General features: G+C 42.1%; 1 protein-coding gene across 10 annotated transcripts in view; it reads right to left on the bottom strand.

Moving 5' to 3' along the window:
* Positions 1-25,087, bottom strand: part of PPP1R13B (protein phosphatase 1 regulatory subunit 13B) — a 100,778-nt gene that overhangs the window by 46,203 nt on the left and 29,488 nt on the right. For 3 of the 10 annotated variants that reach the window (XM_047864489.1, XM_047864485.1, XM_047864492.1), the window contains exons 2-3: positions 11,745-11,892; positions 1,466-1,585 (exon numbers count right to left, since the gene is read on the bottom strand). In XM_047864489.1, coding sequence (XP_047720445.1) covers positions 1,466-1,585; positions 11,745-11,892 — 268 coding nt within the window. The other 7 variants (XM_047864483.1, XM_047864482.1, XM_047864491.1 and 4 more) reach the window with 6 other exon arrangements.

The following is a 25,087-nucleotide window of genomic DNA, read 5'->3' on the forward strand; positions in this document are numbered from 1 at the left end:
AGTAATCCACAATCACTGTTGAATAACAAGTTAAGGATCTCTTCAAGGCAGTATACATACTTTTACAAGAGATTCTCTCACTTTGTTTAAATTCGAATTCAAAAATAGGAAGCATATTCCCATGGTTCAAAGTTCAAAAGGAACGAACAGGTATACAATTAGACATCTGCCCTCCCTCCCTCACCCTGCAGCCATCCCCCACGGCAGGCACTGTTACCAGTTTCTGACCATGCTTCCAGAGCCACTTTACACAGGGACGAGCCGATGCAGATGGACAGAATTACGCTCTGTCCCTGGTGCACGGCAGCGGCACAACGCGCACGTGGTGGGGCACTGTGCTCACTCACCTGTTCGGGAGACGGTCCACACCACCAGCTCAGGGCACAGAGCTACTCCTGACTTGTGGCCGTAGATTGGTGCCCTGCGCGGCCGCACCGCCACTCCCGTAACCCGACGCCCACGGCAGGCCCTCCCGTGGCTCCCACCGCAGGGTTCCATGACTACTAACGCTGCGTGCACATCACTGTGCGCGTGTGTAGGCACAGCTTTAGGATAAGTTCTCAGAAGTGAGGCTGCTGGGTGAGAGGTCTGGTGCCTTCCTAAGTCTCACAGATATCGCTAAACTGCCCTCCACAGAAGCCGCTGACCGACACTCCCACGGCAACATGGCAGAGTGTCTGTTTCTCAAGCTCCTGGCCAATGCTGTCATTAAATGTTCTAGTCCTCGCCGATGTAACAGGTGAGATACACTATCCCCCTGTCTTCTCTGCATTTCTTTTATGAGGAGTAAGGCTGAACATCTCTTCGCATACCCTAGGGCCACGTGGATTCACTTTTCTGTGACCTGTCTTTGTAGACTTCCCCTTTTCTTAAACGGGTTTTCCTTATCAATTTTTAGAAACTTTTATACATAAAGATAGTCAGCCCTTTACAATATGAGCTATAAATGCTGTTTCCCAGCTTATAATTTGCCTTTTGACTTTGCCCAGGGTGGTTATTGTCACTCAAGCCGTGTCGGGGGCGGGTTCTTCTGCTTTCAGTAATTCAGTTCTTTTATGGCCTAGTGTTAGGCTTAGAAAAGTCTTGTTCCCTCGAAAAATTTTAAGTAAAACCCGTATCTCTCAGAATTCTTCTAATCCTTTTGTGGTTTCGTTTATTCTTAAACTCTGGATATTCGATGCATCCGGTATTTATCAACGGTTTCTTTCAACAGCAGGAGCCCTCACATGTCCGAACACATCACCTGACTGACTTAGGGTCCTGAGACGGAAGCAAGGGCGGAAGCAAAGGCAGAGTAACTGTCAACTGCAATAACAGAGGGCAAAGAAACGGGAGATCCCACCTCCCCCTCTCCCCACTTGTGAGCAAAGGGAAAACAAAACGTGAACGATTTAACATCTATTCCTATTTTACTTAAATTAACTGTTACGGCAGGAATCAACAGACGGGGAAAGCACTCGGCTACCTTGCTCACTGCTCTCGGTTGGGGAATCCTCATGTCGAAGGAAAAATTTCACTTCTTCCCTGCGTGGCCCCCACTTCTGAAGATGTTCGTACATCATGTGATCAAAGGGTATGGGACGCTCTAGAAAAAAACCACATCTTACTTATTCCAGAAATAAAATGACTCCAACCAAAAGCAAAAAATAAACAAAAATAGATTTAAATAAATATACACATATACATTAGAATTCAAGGATATTATAAGCACTAAATTTTAATCGTAATGAAGTACAAGCAGGAGTGTGAGTGGGAAATAATCTAGGTAACACATAAGCACGAGAAGTGTACATAAAAGCGATTCTGCAACATTAAATAGGGAACACTGAAAACTGCCCTCTAGAATACTCATCTACTGTATCAGGAAGCAGTGTGCCTCTCAGTCTTCAAAGAAGCACATTAACAAGCTGGCCCAGCATGGCCATTCACTGAAATGCTGCGTGTGGCCATCAGACGCACACGGGGTGCACGGCGCACGTCTTGGCCAGTCCGGTACCGCTACTGGGAATGCTGGCTAGCACTTGCAGAGGCCAAAACTACCAAGTTGATAATAAAAAATACATTCTACAGAATTAAATGTACTAATGCACTTCAAATATTAAAGAAAAAAGCTCAAAATAAAATCCTAGTAGAATATCGACACCAGTGACTAGAGAAGAGCACGGACATATTTGTTAAACTTACGAGGTACCATTTCTTACGTTTATAATCCTAGTTTCCTTAGAACTGCATCATGTGTAGAAACAGAAAACAAAACAAACACAAAACAAACACAAAAAACCTCGGTTGTTTGCCTTCTTCTTAGATATCTGAAGAACTGCTTATGTTCCGGATACTGATCCTGGGTTGATTACATATATTGAGAAAATAGGCTTGTCTTTTAATTTTGTTGGTGCCTTTTGTTATACAGAAGTTTAAAAATAATGTAAGCACTTATCAATCTTTTCTGATTTTGAGGTTTTTGAACAAATTCTCTTAACTCCAAGGTCGAAAGAATATTCTATATTTTTTTCCTACAAATTATAAAGTATTGCTTTTCATTGTCCTTATGGAACTGGTTTTGCTTTTCCTACTTTCGTCATCAATGGTCCCCACATCATTTACTTACTAGTGTCTCCTTTCCTCATAGAGACACCTCTGAGCCGTCTCAGGCTCCTCGGGCCCCGATCTCTTCTAGCGGGCGGGCTGTCACTCTACCTCCGCGCCGTGGCTGCAGTCTCCACTGCTGTGGTTTTACAGTTGGGGCTGCCATCGGCTAGGACGAGTCCCCTCGCGTGGCTCATCTTTGAAACGGTCTTGGCATTGCCCAGCCCTTTGGGCTCACAACTATTTGAAAGGAGCTGCTTGTCAAGTTCTTTTTTTAAAGGTAGGCTTTTGACTGTAATCATACTAATTTATTTACAAGTAAAATTTGGGGAGATCTGAAATCTTTGTAAACCGGGTCTTCTAGTCCATGAACATAGTTCTGTCTCTCCATTTTTTTCAAGCATGTTGTGTTTTTCAAGGATTTTTTTTTTTAATCACCATAGAGATCTTATAAATCTCTATTCCTTTGTACCTTACAGATTTGTTTACATAGCATTTAAAAATAACTTTCATTTTATCTATTTTTTTTAATGTTTATTTTTGAGGGAAAGAGAGAGAGGCGGGGGGGGTGGGGGGAGACAGAGGATCTGAATCAGGCTCCAGAGAGCCCGACGCAGGGTTCAAACTCACGAACCGCGAGATCATGACCTGAGCCGAAGTCAGACACTTAATCAACTGATCCTCCCAAACACCCCCAAAATAACTTTCATTTTAGAATGATCTTAGACCTCTAGAAAAGTAGCCAAGACAGTACAGAGTTCTGATACCCCTTCACCCAGTTTCCCCTAACGTTAGCATCTTTTTTTTTTTTATTTTTTAAAAGTTTTTTTTTTCAACATTTATTTATTTTTGGGACAGAGAGAGACAGACCATGAACGGGGGAGGGGCAGAGAGAAAGGGAGACACAGAATCGGAAACGGGCTCCAGGCTCCGAGCCATCAGTCCAGAGCCCGACGCGGGGCTCGAACTCACGGACCGCGAGATCGTGACCTGGCTGAAGTCGGACGCTTAACCGACTGCGCCACCCAGGCGCCCCTCCTAACGTTAGCATCTTAACTGAGTATCTCTGTCAAAGCTAAGAAATTTACACTCGTACGTTACTGTTAGTTAAATTCCAAGCTTCATCTGCACTCCACTGGTTTTTCCCCTAATGTCCTCTTTCTGTCCCAGGAACTGAACCAGAAAAGTACAATTGCATTTACTTGTCTTAAACCCTAGGTCTCTGCTGGTCTGTAATAGTTTGGTCCTTCCCTGTTTTTTTCATGACCTTGACAGTTTTGAGGAGTCCCAGCCAGGTATTTTGTAGAATGTCCCTAATTCTAGCTTGTCTAGTGTTTTCCCCCTGGTTCTAATGAGGGGATGGGTTTTGGGGAGAACTCCACAGAGGTGAGGTACCTTCTCATCTCATCATACCAGGGTGTGCGTGCCATCACCATGACAGATCGTGTGATGCTGGCCTTGACCACTTAGCTGAGGTGGTATCTGCCGGGTCCCCCGCTCCAAAACTCCCAACTACTACCTCATTCTCCAACAGGTCGCTGGCAAGTGGTGGGTGTGTAGTGCGTGGGGAGGACCGTCGGCTGACGACATTGGCCTCTTTGTCCAGAAACATCTCCCCCAACATTTCCTCACATGCTGAGGACTGATCCACAGGACCTAGTATAACATCTACCTCTGTAATAGGAAATTGGAGGGAATTTTTCTTTCTAAAGGGTTGTATACCTCAGGAACTGTCCCCCCACCCCCACTTGTTGCTGTTACCCACATTAACAAATGTGGTTTATGAAGGTGAAAAATGAATTGTGTTGTGAAATTTTCTTTTCTTTTCTGGTAATTTCTTGCTTAATTATTAATTATGCCTTTCTGTTTTACATTTTATTCGTGTTTATGTTTTAAAAATATTCTTGGAAGCCCAAAGTAGCAATTTTTGAAGACAATGTATGAGATAAGAGAAATTCTAAACCTAGGCCTACATTCCAGAGAAATGAAAACATATGCCCCCACGAACACTTGCCCAGGAATGTTCACAGCAAGCATTATCACAGCCAAAAAGTGGAAGCAACCCAAATGTCCATCACCTGCTGAATGGAGAAATAAAATGTGATCTATCTTACAATGGATATTCTTAAGCCAAGAAAAGGAATTAAGTACTGAAACATGCTACAAGGTGGATGAACCTTGAAAATATTATGCTAAGTAAAAGAAGCCAGACCAAAAAAGCCATGTATCAGATGACTGGGTTTACATGAAGTACCCAGAGGAGTCCAACACATAGAGCCAGATGATCACACAGTGGTTGCCAGTGGCTGGGGGGGAAGGAATGGAAAGGGACAGACTTTGGTGACGGCTACACAACACTGTGAATGTCCTAAATACCCCTTAATTGTACATGTTAAAATAGTGATTTTTATGTGCGAATTTTATCTCCACTTAAAGGGGAAAAAAGGAAATCCTGAAATGCTCCCAATGTTGCTTGTGCCTGAAGTCAGGAAGGACATCAGCAAGACTGGGGGCTCACAGGCAGCGACCTGGGAGAGTGCCGAGGCGACACCGAGCAGTGTCGTCCACCTCAAGCACAAGCATATGGCTGGGGAGAGACCTTTCTCTAAATCTGCTCACCGGGAGAAAGCAAGAACTCTGCAGGCTGCAGTCCAATCATACATTCACAGTGTGATTTATTGCTCTGCCCGAGGTTAAGTTCTACATTTCTTTCTTTCCTTTTTCTTTTTTTTAGTTTATTTATTTTTAATGTTTATTTATTTTTGAGAGAGAGAGAGAAAGAGTGCGAATGAGGGAGGGGCAGAGAGAGACACACACACAGAATCTGAAGCAGGTTCCAGGCTCTGAGCTGTCAGCACAGAGCCTGACATGGAGCTTGAACTCACCAACTGTGAGATCATGACCTGAGCTGAAGTCAGACGCTTAACCGACTAAACCACCCAAGTGCCCCTTTAGTTTATTTACTTTTGAGAGAGCGAGGGAACGTGAGCAGGGGAGGGACAAAGAGAGAGGGACAGAGAGAGAGGGAGACAGAGAATCCCAAGCAGGCTCCATCCACATTGTCAGCAGAGCCCAACGCAGGGCTCAAACCAATGAACCATGGAATCATGACCTGAGCCAAAATCAAGAGTCAGACACTTAACTGAGTGAACCACCCAGGTGCCCTAGTTCTAGATCTCTATAAAGAAAGAAGTCCTGCCAGTCACAGCAATGTAGCAAATGGTGCGCTCCTAACGTGCCTTTTCTGTGCATGGAAGCAAGCTCTGTCTTGTTCTTTAAATGTCAGGGCAAGTACAGAAACGGTCTTATCTCAGTTGAAAATGAAATCTGTGTTTGCTCAGCTCAAGTTTAGCACACCACTGAGTATTTGCACAGAAAAACCAAGCACAGAGTGTACTTTAAAGAAGTAAATATCGGGGCACCTGGGTGGCTCAGTTGGTTGAGCATCCGACTTCGGCTCAGGTCACAATCCTGTGGTTTGTAGGTTTGAGCCCCGCGTTGGGCTCACTGCTATCAGCTTGGAGCCTGCTTTGGAACCTCTGTCCCCCTCTCTCTCTGCCCTTCCCCCACTTGTGCTGTCTCAAAAATAAATGAAACATTAATTTAAAAAAAAAGTAAATATTATACATTTTTAGTTTTGAAAGTAACTTTTTATGTATATAGGCCCATATAAAAGACTTTTAAAAATCACGTGTACTGTAATTTCATAATGTTAAGGCCTATATGTAAGCCTAATCATGTTTTGCACAGAATTGTGCCTTAGGCCATATTTTATTCATATTGCTTTGGCTTATGGTGTTAAGTAGCTTCAGTTTTAGTCACTTTACTAATCAACATTATCCATAAGTTTTCATGTTTTTTACATTAATTAAAATAAATTCGCAACCTTTATTTATTTTTCTAGCTCAATAAATGTTTACTGAATGAAAGAAAGAAAGACTTAATTATCAACAATTACCATAGAAAAATAAGTCACAGGAAAGTAATGTTGCCTTGACAACCTTTATTTAAATCTACCAAGTCTGAGCATAACTTTATAAAAGTTAAACCCAATTTTGTCTTAAGTCAGTCATTTAACAAGTTTATCGTTTCCCTCTCTGAATTTAAAATTTCAGGGACACCTGGGTGGCTCAGTCGGTTAAGCGTCCAACTCAGGTCATGATCTTGCGGTTTATGAGTTGAAGCCCCGTGTCGGGCTCTGGGTTGATAGCTCAGAGCCTGGAGCCTGCTTCAGATTCTGTGTCTCCCTCTCTCTCTGCCCCTCCCCTGCTTGCCTCTGTCTCTCTCTCTCTCTCTCACTCAAAAATAAACATTAAAAAAACCTTTTTTTAATTTCAACGAAAAGATTAATTTCAAGAAAAGTAAGCTAAGTTTAACGATCTTTTTAAAAAAAATACTAAAGGCTAACTAAAACATCATTTTTGTTTGAAAGTGAAAACAGAACTACCCCACATATATAATATGTACTATATACCTCATCAGTATCCATAATGGAAATCTATGATAAGACTTTCAAGTGTTCTTGGATAAGGCAAAAATAAAACTAAGTAGGAAATTTAACAAAAGGAAATGCTGAAGGTTCTACCTATATTCCTGATTTGCAATAGAGTGGACCCTGTGTGGGAAAGGGAAACCCAAGTACAGTAGGTTAATATAATAAACTGGCCAAATTAACACAAATTAACACAGTGTTACAGGCTGAGCTGTGTTCCCCCACGAATTCATATGTTGAACTCTCTGCAGAACCTCAGAATGCAACCTTTTGGAGACTGGATCTTTAAGGAGGTAATAAGTAAAAACGAGGCCACTGGGGTGGGCCTGAATCCAATATGGCTGGTGACCTCAGAAGTAGGAGATTAGGACACAGACACGCACAAGAGGGAAGACCATGTGAGGACAGGGAGAGAAGGTGGCATCTGTAAGCCAAGGAGAGAGGCCTCAGGAAAGACTAAGCCTGCTGACATCTTGATCTCAGACCTCTAGCCTCCAGAATTGGGAGAGAATGAATGTCTGGTGTTTAAGCCAACGAGGCTGTGATACTGTGTTATGGCAGCCCTAGCAACCTAACATACAGATCCACCGAGAAACAGTCTCTTCTCAAAAGCATTAACAATTATACTGGAGTATTATACTTATGACATACTGATCACACTAATATACCATGAGTCATAGATGCAATCATTTTTATGGAAGGATCCTCTGAAACCTGGAAATTACCATAAGGGTTTCTCTAGGGTAAAAAAGACAGAGAATGGCTACCTTAGGTGCTTTCCCCCTTCCTCCGAATCTTACCCACTAGAAAATAGCTCTTCAGGACCCAGCTTTGCTGGTCTGTTTCACTCAACGACTTGTGTTTACTAAGGAGATATGACAGTGAACAGACAAGTTCCTGCCTTCAGGAATTTTAATCCAATGAGAAAACTATAGGAAAGCTACTGTATTACGTTCTGATAAATAACTATGACAGTACTGGAACACAGAGGAGGGATGCTTAAACACCCTCTGAGATTCAAGGAAGGGAGGAAAGGCAAGGAATGAATAGAAGTTAGCCAAGCAAAGGGGGCAGGTGCTAGGGATTGTTCTAGACAATGAGAATAGCACATACAGAAGCCATGGCAAATACAGTACACTGTGACCCTCTACTGTGAGGTCAACTTCATTCCCGATGAGGTAAAACAAACTGTAATTACTTACCTATCCCCTCCTTCCTGTCACTGTTATCAGACTGATAACTGAGAACCTGCCCTCTCACTTCTGGTTTAGTAACAGTCCAACATTTATCAAAGTCAAGTTCCTCTCAATGTGCCCTGAAATCTCTGCTCTGAATTCTAAGGAGAACATTAAAAGCACAAGACTTTGGAAGAAAATATTCAAGTATCATATACCTGATAAGGGATCTGTGTCTAGAACATATAAAGAACTCTTACTGGGGAGGTAATGTATAGTATGGTGACTTTAGTTAATATTGTATTGCATGTTTGAAAGTTGCTAAAAGAAAAGATCTTAAAAGTTCTCTTCACGGGGCACCTGAGTGGCTCAGTCAGTTAAGCATCCAACTCTTGGTTTCAGTTCAGGTCATGGTTTCACAGTTTGTGAGACTGAGCCCCACATCAGTTTCAGCACTGACAGCATGGAGCCTGCTTGGGATTCTCTCTCCCTCTGTCTCTGCCCCTCCCCCACTCATGCTCAGGCTCGCGCGTGCTCTCTCTCTCTCTCTCTCAAAATAAACATTTTTTTAAAAAAGTTCTTATCACAAGAAAAAAAAGTTTTGTAACTGTGTGGTGACAGATTTTAACTAGGCTTACGGCAGTGATCATTTCACAATATATACAAATATCAAATCATTAGGTAAACATGAAACTAATGCTATATATCAATTATACTTCAATTAAGAAAATAAGCAAAAGTTCTAATTATTTCTCAAGTTGCCTGGGTAGCTCAGTCAGTTGAGTACCTAACTTTTTTTTTTTTTTAATGTTTATTTATTTTTGAAGGAGAGACAGAGTGGGGGAGGGGCAGAGAGAGAGAGACAGACAGACAGACAGACACAGAATCTGAAGCAGGCTCCAAGCTCTGAGCTGTCAGCACAAAGCCTGATGCAGGGCTCAAACTCACAAGCCATGAGATCATGACCTGAGCCAAAGTCAGATGCTTAACCGACTGAGCCACCCAGGTGCCCCGAGCATCTAACTCTCGACACTCAGGTCACGATCTCATGGTTTGTGGGATTGAGCCTCGCACTGGGTTCCGGCTGACAGTGAGGAGCCTACTTGGGACTCTCTCTCTCTCTCCCTCTCTCTGCCCCTACCCTGCTTGCATGGTCTCTCTCAAAATTAAAAAAAAAATTTTTTTTTTTTAAATAAATAGACATTTCTCTAAGGGGTATCTGGGTGACTCAGACGGTTAAGCGTCTGACTCCTGGTTTTGGCTCAGGTCACTATCTCACGGTTTGTGAGACTGAGACCCGCATCAGGTTCCAGGATGACAGCATGGAGCCTGCTTGGGATTCTCTCTCTCCCTCTCTCTCTCTGCTCCTCCCACGCTCTCACTCTCTCTCAAAATAAATTAACTTTTAAATAGACATTTCTCTAAAGAAGATACGCAAATGGCCAATGAGCACATGAAAAGATGCTCAGCATCATTAGCCACTAGGGAAAAGCAAATCAAAACCACAAGATACCACTCACACCCACTAGGATGGGTGGCATTGTACACCTAATATCAAGCGTTGGCAAGAATGTGGAGTAACTGGAATAGACTGATGCTGAGAATGTAAAATGGTTGCTTTTGAAAACAGTCTGGCAATTCCTCAATGAGTTAAGCAATTCCCACCCAGCAATTCTACTCTTAGGTATATACCTAAGGGAAGTGAAAACATACGTCCACACACACATTTGTACATAAATGTTTACAGCAGCATTACTCAGGATAGCTAAAAGGTGGAAACAACCCAAATGTCCATCAACTGATCAATGGGTAAATCAAATCCACCCAATGGAATATTATTCAGCAACAAAAAGGAATGAAGTGTTGATACCAAAAGAACATGAACGAACCTTGAAAAACATCATGCTCCATGAAAGCCAGTCAAAAGGGAATACATGTTGTATGATTACATTTTTATGAAATATTCAAAATAAGAACATCTACAGAGACAGAAAAGAGATTAGGGGCAACCTAAGAACGGAGGGGGTAGGAAGGGAATAGGAAATGACTGCTAATGGATATGAAGTTTCTTTTTTGCGGTGACGAAAATGTTCTTTGATTGTGGTGATGGCCGCACAACTCTGAGTGTCCTAAAATTACTGAATTTAGGTAATAGGTGACACTTTCAATAGGTGAATTGTATGGTATATGAAGTATATCTCAACAGAGCTATTTTAAAAAAAAGTGTAAGACTTTAGTGACTATCCCTAAGTACCCTTTAAACACTTCCATTTGGATGCCATCCCATTATCACCTCAGACTCAACATGTTCTAACTGATCACTCTCTTACTTTCCAACACAGACGCATCCATACCCCAGTCACCTGTTTTTTCATACCACAAAAAGGCTACCCTCCTCCACCAGTCCTGACGGCCTTTGTGCGAGCTAGTTCCATCTCTTCCCTGCTGCCTACTTTCTCTCAATACCAGTCCCTTAGCTATCATAGGAGCATGATACTTTCATAATCTTCTCTTGTCCCTCCTTCACACTGCTTCCCTTGCTGAGTATACCATATCTACATTCAACCTCTCCTTTAGACTCCAAATTATTTTGCAGAATTTTCTGTATTCAGTATTATTTATGCTGATCTTCTCTGCCTAGCTGGATGACCAAGTCCTTAAATGTAAGAGCCAGCAGAGCGGACCCTTGAACAACACCCATGTCAGGGACACTGCACCCCTGTGCGGTCGAAAATTCATGTTTAACTTTTAACTCCCCCCAAACTTAACTACTAATAGCCTACCGTTGGACAGAAGCCTTACTTATAACAGAAATAATCGACTAACATATATTTGGTATGTTACATGTATTATATACTGTGATCTTACAATAATACCTAACTTCTTCTTAATTTTGGGCGGGGGGGCGGTATTTCTAGGCTATGTGGTTCATCTGTGAGTTTTTCCAAACTTGCAAATCTCCAAAAACGTTTCCAATATATTCACTGAAAAAAATCCACACATAAGTGGATCTGCACAGTTCAAACCTGTGTTCTTCAAGGGTCCACTGCACTTGCTTTTTACAATTTAATAAATACTTATGGCGCGCCTAGTGTTTTAAGGGTTTTATATACAGGGAAACATAAAAATGTTTCCGCCTTGAAGTATCAGGGGAAAAGAAGATGAACAAGTCAACACATACCAAACAAAACACTGTAAAGTCTCAGAGCACACAGAGCTCTCACTGGGTTAGCAGTGAGATCTAGAAAAACCTCATCTAAGAGCTGTATCTACTTTCCCTGCTCATTTCAGATGGCACAGATAAGGGTCAAATCACATCACATATATTTTACAAAGAGCATTTGTAAAATCTTTCTCCCGTGTAACATGGTATCATTTTAATTATTCAATTCCTCACTATCACAGATAGCTAAGAACCAAAAACAGTATTTTGCATTTGATAAACATTACATTTGACGTACTTAGTAATCTCTATAGAACCTAATACATACCGTTTCCCCTCCACACTTCAGCTAAATGGCAACTGCCCTCTCCAGGTTCCTTGCAAAATTCTACAACATCTCGACATGTTGTTTCTGGTGTTATGGGAACTTCTGTTAAAATCTGCTCGTTGTTGCTCAAGAACACGGTTAATATCATCTGTAAGAGAAAAGATTTAAGCTACAATTTACAGTCATTATCGTAAGGAGATCAATCTGTAAACTTAAAATGACCCCCTCTACCTCCCACTCCCCCACCTGTACCAAAATGCCCTACAGGATTAACTTTTGGAAACAGATAAGCTAATCTAAAATTCATGTAGAGTGGCAGTCGGAAGAGCACATAACTCTTGACCTCAGAGTTGCGAGTTCAAGCCCCACGTGAGGTGGAGAGATTACTTAATAAACTTAAAAAAATTAAAAGATAAGTATAATCTGCGTAGAGAAATTAAAATGTAAAACAAGTCACGAGAATTCCCCAAGAGAGCAGTATTAGAAGGGACCCAACAGCACTACCAGATATTATGAAGCCTCAAAAGGATATAGCAGAAGCACATGAACCCATCAGGGCAACAAACTCTCAAGTCCAGACATGGTGTGAGTGAGGAAGGAGATGCCTCCACAGTGACGAAGGAAAAGACCGTGCAGTGAAGGAGGTGTGATCAATTAAAACTCCCAGCTGCAAGGGAAAACTGGCTTTATACTGCACATCATAGACCAGCATAAGTTCCTAATAGATCAAATATTCAAATATAAATCATAAATTTATAAAAGCTTAAAATAAAACCAGGTAAATTCCTTCTTATAACCTTGGAGTACAGAAGTTCATTCTCGCTATAACTAAAAAAAAAAAAAACAAAAACCCAGACACTACAAAAAAAGATATGTTCAAGTAATCAAATAAATGAATCTTTTACAAAGCGAAAAGAAACAGGAAAAATATCTGCAACGCGTATGACAAATAAAAGGCTAAACTTCTTAATATATAAAAGGCTTCTAAAACTGGTAACAATAAGACCAAATATCCAATTTATTTTTAAAAATTGGCTGAGGAAGGGGCATCTGGCTGGCTCAGTTGGATACGTGCAACTCCTGATCTCAGGGTTTTAAGTTCAAGCCCCACATCGAGTGTAGAGATTACTTAAAAGTTTAAAAAACATTGGTTGAGGAAATACAACAATATACCACAATAAAATGCAAATGGCCCTTAAACATGAAAACTTATTATCACATATTTGAAAAAGAGTAAAATAAAAATTGTCCAGCTTTTTTTTAATCTTAAAAAAAAATCCTACCATTTTGATCTAAGCTATAAAGTGACCATAATGGAAGGAACTTCTTCAAAAACATTTCTCCCAAGGTACGACTGAAACTGAAGATTTTCTTCAGTCAGACATACTATGAAGGACTTCAGTTTGTCCTATGATCAAAGTCAGAAGCAAAGTCTGCATTTGTCCCCACAACCCCCTCTCACTTAGAATCTCAGCTGCTGATTAAGTATTTTATTTTAGTTCACGGTTAAAGAAATTTTTTCTCAGAGGTGCCCTAAATTCCTAAATCCTGAGATTAAATATCCTCACGTTGACGTTCTGGAACCAACACCGCGCCCCCCCACCCCCACCTCAGCCTGTCCTTCTGAGGGGGAGGGGCCGTGCATTTTCTGAATGTAAATCAGAAGTCACTCCCTTGCTTAAAATATTCAGGAGCTCCGCAAGGCTCAAGAGCAGCCCTTCCCCAAACATTTGTTTTCTAGTGACGAACAGCAAACAGACGTCTTCACTGAGCACTTCAGAGTCGAACGTTCACGTAAACCTCTACTTCCTCCCCCAGAGACTCTTCTGGGGCTTGATCTCCCTGGAACTCCGTCTGAGAAAAGCCTAGACTTCAGGGTGAGCTACCACTGCCAGCCCGATTCGGTGTCACCTTCCTGGCCTTCCCCCCCAGCCCCAGGCAAGTGCTGTCAGGCTGCTGCCCCAACCCCCCTTGCTTGACAACTCCAATTCACCCTCCAAAATCCAGTTCACGTGCTACCACCCTTGCAAAACCTCCCTTGGCTGCCTCTGCTCACCAGGGAGGCCACATGATCCGTCCTTTGTGACCTAGTTCCTCTTCACATACATCTTTATTACATCACAGCACGAACATGTCCTCCGGCCCACGAGGCTCCAGCAGGTCACTTCTGAGTCTGTCACCTGCTGCTGCCTGGCCAGGATCTGGGGCAGGGCAGGCCCACGGAAATCTGGTGGCCTCCATGAATGACACTAAGAAGACTCTGCCCCACCGTACGACTGGGGAAGTACTGCACATAATCTAAGATACGCCCAGTTTGTCCAGTAACAAGCATGGTTCCCCTCAGTTCTTCTTGGATATTACAAATACATTTCAATTCTATAAGAACTTAAGCAGTTATTTCTGCTCACTAACCCATATGAGGAAATTATAAAAATGGGGGCTTTGGAATACTGAAATAAATGGCCTGGAACCTACAGAATTTGGAATAAAATAGTAATTCCTGGATCCAGTGCAAACAAGTCCAGAACTGAAGGGCCTTAATGCTTTAACCATTTCTTTCTTTCTTTTTTTAAATGTTTTATTATTTGTCATAGTGGGGGAGGGGCAGAGAGAGAGAGAGAGAGAGAGAGAGAGAGAGGGACAGACAGACAGAATCCAAAAGAGGCTCCAGGCTCTGAGCTGTCAGCACACAGCCCAACGCCACCCAGGGCTTGAACTCACAGACCTTGAGATCGTGACCTGAGCCGAAGTCAGCCGCTTAACCGACTGAGTCACCCAGGTGCCCCAATACTTTAAGTTTCAACAGAACCAGAATATATTTTTATTCTTGTTCACACACATTTATTTTACACTGCTAATGGTACATTATGTAATTTCATAGCCAATGCTTTTCAAGATCTAGCAATATATTTACCTAAGTCATGCTTTATAAATCAAAAAAAGCAAATTAGTGAAAATATATTTCTTCTTCTTCTTCTTCTTTTTTTTTTTTTTTTTACTACCTTCCCTTTAAGGGCTAACACTACAGTTCACTAATAAGTAGCAGAGTGAACACTCTGTTTCCCTTAGTTCCTCAGAGTATTTTAAGTTCATTTATTTTGAGAGAGCATGAAGGGGAGAGGGACAGAGAAAATCCCAAGCAGGCTCTGCACTGTCAGCACCGAGCCCAACGCAGGGCTTGAACCCACGAACTGTGACATCATGACCTGAGCCAAGGTCGGACGCTTAACTGACTGAGCCACCCAGGGGCCCTTTACCAGGGTATTTTTATTCCTTATCCCTCCACCCCTGCCTGCGCAGCCCATGGTATGTTCTCAGTACCACGGGGCAGTGAACGTTTACATCATCTCTTGCTCCTGGAAGACAGAACCCTGGCCAGAGCGGGGACCAGTATGGCACCCCCACCACGGCACAGGGCAGCCCCGTCAGCATGCACTCACATAAAGCTCGGCTTGTGCTCATTTGCTCTGAAAAGCAGAGTCTCTGATGAACATGTTGTCAGGATGAACAATGGAATGACACTATTTTGGGACACTTTTTGAATTACCCAGACTTTTCAGCTCACGAGTAAGATCAACATGGTGGGGTGGGGGAGGAGAGGCAGAATGGCACCCTTAGGAGTCTGAACGCTTAATTGTAAAAGCTAAGCCCTCCCAGATAACCTACCCCAAAGTCACTAAACGCTACCTCCGTTTTTAAGCTCTGTTCTGTAATCTTTAGTAAACCCTATCTTTTCTAATCTTAGCAAACTTCATTTTCCCTAATCTCTAATTATCCAATCCAAGCTAATTTCATTATCATCATGACAGATTTAAAAGCTTTCAAGCTAAATGAAACTGGCATTGACCTGGATAGTGCAGGCTTCCCTAGAGCATCACCTAAGATTAATGCTGAGAAGGCTGCCGTTCATTATTCTAGCAAGATCTCCTTCACTTAGGGAAAGTGAACACCTCCAACACAAATATCGTAGCATATTGATCCTACCAGCACTGTTTTGTTTACATTTTCAAATCTCTGAAATCACAACATATCTTACAATTGACAGCATGTCACAATCCAACAGGTAGTATTTTTTTCTCTCTTAATAGTAAGTGTAAGACAGAGATGAAACCCAACAGGATTAGGGAACCTAAAGAAAACAAGTGCAGGAAAAAAGAAAAGAAGTTAAGGTTTATCCTTCCTAAAAAATGAATATGCTGAAGATAAAAGATTTGGTTAACTACATTCGAAAAACACGCCAAGATCTGTACTGCGAGCTGTCACAAATAGAGCACGTGACGACAAGACGCCCACCTGAAACCATTCCAGACAAGTCACAGCCACAGACCCTGCTGGCCCTGCTCCCCGTCCTCAGTCACCCCCAAACGTCCGCCTCCTCTTGGAAGTTTTCCTGACACCGGTGTTCACCCTTCCTGACCCAACCTGAGATCCGGCCTCCTGTTCCGCTTTCCTGCGGCAGACTGTGGCTGCTTGCGGTGCAATCAACATTCCTACATGAAATAGTGGATGTTTTCTTGCTTACATTCTCTAGCAGAACAGTATAGTGACTCACGGGAATGAGTTATATAACCCATTATCAGGCTCTGAAATCGTCTAAGCTTGTCTCAAGCTGTGTGTGTATTTATTTTTTAAAAAATCTAAAAATCCCCAAACCACTATAAGGCTGCTGAACTCAGAGCCTGAGTACAATGCTGGACACACAAATGGTGCTCAGTAAAGGAAGGCAGACCAGCAAGCAGGTAACTGTGTAACCCTATGAACTAACTTGGGAGGTCACTTTATCCTTACTTTCAAGAACATTTGAGCTACATAAAGAAAATCAACTAATCGCTAATAACCACTGATCTACATATCTACACATATCCTTTAAAATGCTTACAAATTTGGTATTTAAAGTTGGGGTGCCTGGGTGGCTCAGCTAGTTAGGCGTCCAACTTCAGCTCAGGTCATGATCTCACGGTTCGTGGTTTGGAATCTCTGTGCTGACAGTGCAGAGCTTGCTGGGGATTTTCTCTCTCTCCATCTCTCTCTGCCACTCCCCCACGCATGCGCTTTCTCTCAAAATGAAATAAACTTAAAAAATAAAAATACAACAAAATATTAACCACAGATTTACATGATCCCACAATTCCACTCCTACTTACCCAAGAGAGTAAAAATACATGTCCATACAAAGTCCTGTATGTAAATGCTCATAGCAGCATTATTCATAACAGCCAAGATGAGGAAGCAACCCAGATGTCCATCAACCAATAAATGGATAAATAAAATGTGACCTATCACGCAATGGAATATTATTCAGCCATAAAAAGAAACAAAGTGCTGGGGCACCTGCTGGCTCAGACGGTAGAGCATGTGACTCTTGATGTCAGGGTCGTGCTCATAAGGAAACCTGAAATAAGCCAAAATCTGTCATTGGCTCTACCGCTGACTTTGCGGTGCCTGCCTCCCGTCGCCACAGGTCATGGCTTCTCGTCGGCAGCTCAGCAGGTAACGTGGATAGGACAACGCTTTAGGACAACGCTTCTCCGAGTCTGCTGGGCCTCACCCCCTCAGGTGAAACATCAGATCCCTTAGCTCACCAACCTCACCTACTTCCATTTTCTAGTGGAAAAGGAACTCAGGGACAACAAAGATAACTGAGGAGAAATAAAACAATAAAAGCTATACCACACTGCAGGTACTGGTAATAAATAACTCACCTGGCAGCTTATAAATAAGTAGCTCATAAAAGCCATAAAAAGCAACAGCTGGAGTGCAGGCAAAGAAACATCAGAAGACCCTTTCAAGTTTTCTAGTGGGCTGTGTGCCCCAACACGAGAGTCAACATTAGCTCCCTTCTGACCCTAGCTTGTTGTAACACTGTTCACCGATTCACCAATTTAAAATCTCAGAAACATCAGGGCTGTAAGGAAAACTAAGTCTAAGACATCGCCCTGTATGCCTCATCCCACTTCCCTAAACCAACCTCTCAAAGACTGAAACACATGCCAGGAAGCCCTTGCCCACTCACACAGAGCAAGGAGCATAAAGTAAGACGAACCTGGGAGGTACCCTAGCCTCCCTTCTCTCTCATGCTCCACAGACACGTTAGTAAGACTGCTGACCCTAATTTCAAAGTACACCCAGAATGTGACTTCTCTTTTCCACTGCTGCTACCCTGGCCCAAACCATCACTACCACTCAGCTGGACATTTGCAAGAGCAACTTAATTGGTCCAGTTTTCATTCCTGCCCTTCAGGTATTATCACTTTGCTCAATTCGCTCAATAGTTTCCTACCTCTCTCAGAATAAATTCCAAAGTCCTAAGTACCATCTGTAAGGTCCTACATGATCTGCATCTCTCTCTCTCTCTCTCTCTCTCTCTCTCTCTCTCTCTCTCTCTCTCACACACACACACACACACACACACACACACACAATCATCTTGATCTTTCCTCTTACCGCACACCGCCCTTCACTTCCCTGCCCCAGCCACAATGAAAGAACACATTTTCACTGTTCTTCCAACAGAGCAAGCCAACTTCTGCCTCAGGGCCTTTGCACTGGCTGCTCTCTACCTAGACCACTCTTGCCCCAGCTACTAATATGACTGTATTATTCTCTTCTTTCAGACCTCTGCCCCAGTGTCACCTTATCGGAGGAGCTTTCCCTCATCGAACTATAATCCTTTTATCACACTGCTTTTTCTTTTCTTCTTAGCACTCACCACCACCACCTAATCTAGGTTATGTATTTATGTCTATCCTCGTTCTCCTCTCATTGGAACACAAGCTCCCTGAGAACAGGAATTTTAGTTCACTGCTATATCACCAGTGCTTGCCGTAGTGCCCAGAACATAGTAGGCCTCCAGTTATATATTTGTTCTCTTTTAAGTTTATTTATTTTTGAGAGAGAGACAGAGAGACAGTGAGTACACACACACACACACACACACACACACACACACACACACAAGCTGGGAGGAGCAGAGAAAGGGAGAGGGAAGAGAGAGAATCCCAAGCAGGCTCCACGCTGTCAGTGCAGAGCCTGACACAGGGCTTAAACCCAGACTATGACATCATGACCCGAACTGAAATCAAGAGTTGGACGTTTAATCGACTGAGCCACCCAGGTGCCCCAAAATTTTTTTTCAATAGGTTGAGTTAGAAAGGGTAGGCACACACCTTCTCATCTTCAAGGTCTCTATAGAAAAAGACTGCCAGTATTTTATCCCTCTAATCAGTAAGTTAGTCCACATCAAAGAAAAAAAAATATCTTTGAAAAATGAAAGTCAGGAGCCCATTACACACACACACACACACACACACACACACACACACACACACACAAGCACACACACACGTTAACACTGGGCAGATTTCACTCACACCCAGAGACGGTATGGCCGTCCCTTGTTAAAGCCTTCCCTCCTCCCACAAGGTGGCACTGCAGGGCATCAGGGAGTGAGTGTTCCCTGCCCCGCTCAAGTAGGGGAGGAGTAAGATTAACTACAAAGAAAACAGAGGAATAGTTTAATAGTAATAGTTCAATTTCCAAAATTGGGATTTGCATTATTTTGGAATAAAACAGAACTGGCCTTTGGAGAGCGACGGGATTTTTTCCTAAGAAATGAGAAGTGCAAACCTGCAGGGCTGCATCTTTAACCCTCATGAGGGAGCAGATACATTTAAATATCTGAGTAGTTGATCTCACAGTTTGTGAGTTCGAGCCCCGCGTCGGGCTCTGTGCTGACGGCTTAGAGCCTGGAGCCTGCTTCAAATTCTAGGTCTCCCTCTCTCTCTGCTCCTCCCCCGCTCATGCTCTGTCTCTCTCTCTCCTTCAAAAATAAATAAAAACATTAAAAAAAATTTTTTTAAATATCTGAGTAGCATCTATGCAAAGTTAAATGTCCATTAAACTAGATCCTCAATAACCATATCAATTGTTTAGTTCAAATCACTGTTTTTATTTGCTTCAATAATTAAACATTTAAAAAGTATACATTCTAACATACAAAAATTCCCTCTCACCAATTTGAGTAGATAAAATCTGGGTTATACCTTATCGCTGGGAATACAAAACTTACACCTTAGCTTCCCTTCACCTTATTAATGTCCTATTTAAAAGCATATGCATATAAAGGAAACCTGTGTAAAACCGTGCAGAAATGCAAAATTCACAAAACTTTCCATAATGCTTTAGATATGTCATTACTATCAGGTGTGGAGGTGATGCAGCTGACCAAACTGAATCTAGTCACTAAAACTTAAAGAATCTTCCACAACAGGGGCGCCTGGGGGGCTCGGTCGGTTAAGCGTCCAACTCTTGGTTTCAGCTCAGGTCATGATCTCACAGCTCCTGACTTCGAGCCCTGCACTGGGTTCCACGCTGGTGCAGAGCCTACTTGGGATTCTCTCTCTCCCTCTCCCTGTACTCCTCCCCTGCTTGCTCTCTCTCTCAAAATAAAGAAAAACACTGAAAAAACCCCAGAATCTTCTACAATAGATAAAGGGCAGTATCAACTCTGAGCTCCTGTTGATCCGCGTCAGGAATCACTGCCTGGTATGACGGCTGCTTTACTGACATCGTCCAAGTGGACAACACCGGGAAAGCAGAACAAACATAGATTTTCAAACCACAGGCGGTGACCTACCAGTGGGCTATAAAATCAATTAGTGCCTCAAGGGCCAGTTTTAGATTTTAATGGAATAGAACATAAAAATATAAAATAGTGTTAAGAGAACAAAAAGACAAACCACAGACTGGGAGGAAATATTTACAAAATATATACGTGATAATGGACTTACATCCTATAAATATACAGAGAACTCTTAAAATAAGCAAACCAATCAAAATATGGACAAAAGATTCCAGAAGATCAAATAAGACATACAGATGGCAAACAAGCAGACAAGATGCTCAACCTCACAGATCACCAGGGAGTTGCAAATTAAAACAACAGCGACACCACACACCTATGAGAATGGCCAAAACCCAGAACACAGACACCACCAAAGGCTGGTAAAGATGCGGAACAAAGAGAGCGTGCTGGTGGAAATGCAAGATGGCACCGCCACCCTTTGGAGGGCTGCCTGGCAGTTTCTTACAAAACTAAACATACCCTGACCATATGATTCAGCAACGGAGCTGCTTGATATTTACCCAAATGAGTTTGAAACTTACATACAAAAGCCTACACAAGAATGTTTATAGCAGCTTCATCCAAAACTTGGGAGCCACCAAGGATGTCCTTCAGGAGGTGAATGGATAAACAGACAGTGGTCCATCCAGACAATGGAATAGTATTCAGCGAGAAAAAGTGACAGCTGCCAAGTCACAAAAAGACACAGGAATTTTTTTTTTTTTTTTTTTTTTTTTTTAAAATTTTTTTTTTTCAACGTTTATTTATTTTTGGGACAGAGAGAGACAGAGCATGAACAGGGGAGGGGCAGAGAGAGAGGGAGACACAGAATCGGAAACAGGCTCCAGGCTCTGAGCCATCAGCCCAGAGCCCGACGCGGGGCTCGAACTCACGGAGTGCGAGATCGTGACCTGGCTGAAGTCGGACGCTTAACCGACTGCGCCACCCAGGCGCCCCAAGGAATTTTTTAAGATTTGAGACACCGAGGGATCTTAAATGCATACTACTAAGCGAAAGACACCTATCTGAAAAGGCTACACAATGTATGATCCCAACTAAATGACATTCTGGAAAAGGAAAAAACTGTGGAGATTGTAGAAAGATGAGTGGTTGCCGGGGGTTCGGGGGACATACCCATATTCTATATGATACTGTAATAGTGGATAAATAACGTTACACATTTGTCAAAACCCACGGACCTGTACACTATAAAGAGGGCACCCCTGGGTAAATTATGGCCTTTAGTTGAATAATTTATCAACATTAGTTCACCAATTATAATAAATGTAGCACACTAAAGCAAGATGTTAATGACAGGGGAGACGGCTGGGGCTCAATTTTTTCTATAAACCTAAAACCGGTCTAAAACAGTAAAGCTTATTAACTCAAAATAAAAAATGAAACACTACCCTACACATGGTAAGGGTAAGTGTGGTCCCTTGAAATTCCGACCACATATATTTACACAGAGAGATGCATGTGTGTGTCACCCTGGGTCACCCTGTAAAAGGTACTTCCTAGTGTGGGTCACGGTCTAAGTGGTTTAAAAGACACTGCTTCTCAGGGCCTCATGAAACCCAACGAAATGAAAATTCACCGCACTGCCGCCACTGTTTATCAGTGCTTATTACTAGGCACTGATACACACACCACACATTCTCAATTCCCACAGCAGCTCTGCAGGACAAACAGCACCTTCATTTCACAGAGTAGAGAAAGGAGGCGTGCAGAGGTTCAATTACCTGTCCAAGGTCACTGAGCTCACTAATACCAGAGCAGGATGCCACCCCAGTCTGACTCCCAAGCTCTGCTCTGAATCACTAACCTGCTTGAAGCACTAAAGAGCAAACGTTTTAGGGCACCTGGGTGGCTCAGTCGGTTAAGCATTCTACTTCAGCTCGGGTCATGATCTCGCGGTTCACAAGCTCGAGCCCCGCGTCGGGCTCTGTGCTGACAGCTCGGAACCTGGAGCCTGCTTCAGATTCTGTGTCTCCCTCTCTCTCTGCCCCTCCCCTGCTTGTACTCTATCTCTGTCTTCCCAAAATAAATAAATGTGAAATAAAGAACAAATTTTTTAATAAATAACTTTCTTACTTATACTCCCCATTATTTAATAACTTCTCAATGAACTAAGTTTAATCTAGTGTTTATATTTGAAACTGTCTGAAATGCAAAGTTAATCATTATACAAGGGAACCAAAACAAAGAAACGTGTATTTTTTCTAATTAATCAACTTAACTGTAAAGATTATCTGGCTAAAACCATATAAATGTTCTAATTAAATTTTCTTGACCTTTCAAAAATGTATGTATACCCCAAATCCTCAGAATAAGACTTCGTCTGTCTATATATTCCTTTGTAAAATTCAAGAAAATATATTCCTATACGTACTTTTTAAAACTTATCTACCTACTACTAGGTATACAGCTAAGAGAATCAAAAGCATGTCTTACACAGAAATTCGAGCAGAAATGTTCACAGCAGCATTATTCATAATGGCCAAAAAGTGTAAACAGCCCAACCGGTGAATGGCTAAAGCAATGTGCTGTATTTCTAGAATGAAATATTACTTGGCCTTAAGAAGGAGCTACAACACAGATGAACTTTAAAAAGACGATGCCTGGGCTCAGAGATCTGAAGCAGCCAGATACAAAAGTCACATATAGGATTCCATTTACAAGAGACGACCAGACTAGGCAAACCTGTAGAGACAGAAAATGCAGCAATCTGACTGCCAGGGGTTGGGGGCAGGAGAAATGGGGAGTGACTGCTAAAGGGTACACAGCTTCCTTTTGGAGTGACAACAATATTCTAAAATTAGACATGGTGATGGCTACCCAATGCTGTGAATATATTAAAACCACTGAACTGTACACTTTAAAAGTGTGAATTTTACGGTATGTGAATTATATATTAGGATAGTTGTCCCTTAAGAAAAAAAAATTTCTAGTTATGCCAATTATCTAACCTGTATAATCTATACAATCAGTAAAATATTTTTCCCAACGGAAATAACATTAAATATACGTGTTATCGCCTTGTATAGGTTTCTTTTATCAAATAATAAACATTTAGAGTTGTACAAATTCTGTTTTTTCATGTCTGTTAATATCAAAAGTACTAATTCTTTTGTCAGTAGGAAAAAAAAACTTAAAACAAAGATATTTAGCAAAATAATGTCTCTGAAGAGCACTTTAATATAATCACGTGTATAGATATACCATAGTCAATTCTACTCATCTCATGACACAAAATCAGAATAGTTTGCAAAGGAAATGCAAGTCCAGTAACACTCCTATCTTTCTCCAACTGGTTGGCCATTTTCTCTTTCAGATTTGAGCCAGCTCTTGAATACCACGATCCCACTCTGAGTTTGCTTATAATGCTCTCAATTACCACGCTTGAAACGTTTCTCATCTTTAGAAAACTACGCAAAAGTGAAGTGTGGAAAACAAAAGTCCCACTGCCTAGAGCTTATCTGTGCCATTGACAAAGGAAAAATACTCAAACAGATGTCCCTTGGGCCTTGTGGAATCTAAATCCAGGCACTAATGACATGAGCCATGATAAGACGTCCTAATGAAACAAGACAGACCACCCTTGTTACAGCAGAGTGATATAGTAGATAACGTTTCACCTAATTCGGTGAGTTCCGTGGAAGACAAGTTCAGTGTTAGCATTGTTCAATAACAACTGTACCAGGATCTAGAAATCACTATGAAAACGAAAAATAAACATTAATTTACCAATCTCCACACAAAACAGTCATAAAAAAAAGACTGCCTAAGCATTCTGAATGACTTTAAAAAGTGAAACCTCCACATTTTATATTTTCACAATAAATGCCTTCTTGCTAATATTTTATGCTAGCAAAACTTCTTGTTGGAGTGGCATACATACAGAGCTACAAATTTCTTTTTTCAAATTGTTATTGACATATTTTAAAGTTTATCTATCTAATCTCTACACACAACGTGGGGTTCAAACTCACGACCCAAATCAAGAGTTACATGGTCTTCTGACTGACCCAGGCTGGCACCGCCTTTTGGACTTTTATTCTATAACCTCAATTTTTTTAAGTTTTATTAAATATTTTTAAGATTTTATTTTAGAGTGCCTGTGAACAGGAGAGGGACGGGGAGGGGGAGGGAGAGAGAGAGGGAGGGAGGGACGGGAAGTGACACAGGGAGGGAGAGAGACAGAGACAGAGAGAGAGAGAGAGAGAGAGAGAGGGAGGGAAGGAGGGAGAGAGGGAGGGAGAGGGGGAGAGGGAGAAGGGAGGGAGAGGGGGAGAGGGGGAGGGGGGGGAGGGGGAGAGGGAGGGGGAGAGAAGATCCACACTCAGTGTGGAGCCCGACACAGGGCTCGATCTCATGACCCTGGGATCATGACCTAAGCCGAAATCAAGAGTCAGATCCTCAATCAACTGAACCACTCAGGCACCCCTTTTTTAAGTTTTATTAAAGCCAGATGATTTTTTTTTTTTTTTAATGTAAGCTCTATACCCAACATGGGACTTGAACTCATGACCTTAAGAGTCACACGTTCAACCGACTAAGCCAGCCAGGAGCTCCCATATTGACATGCTTTAGATGTTCAAAATGAGAATGACATTTATAAGACCCTTAACATGAAAGGACTTTAACAATTTATTGATAATAAGAATACCTATTATTTCCATGCTTACGATGTTCATGGACAGGCCCTTTGTTTACCTAT

This window comes from Prionailurus viverrinus, chromosome B3, assembly GCF_022837055.1.
Source record: "Prionailurus viverrinus isolate Anna chromosome B3, UM_Priviv_1.0, whole genome shotgun sequence".
NCBI lineage: Eukaryota > Metazoa > Chordata > Mammalia > Carnivora > Felidae > Prionailurus > Prionailurus viverrinus.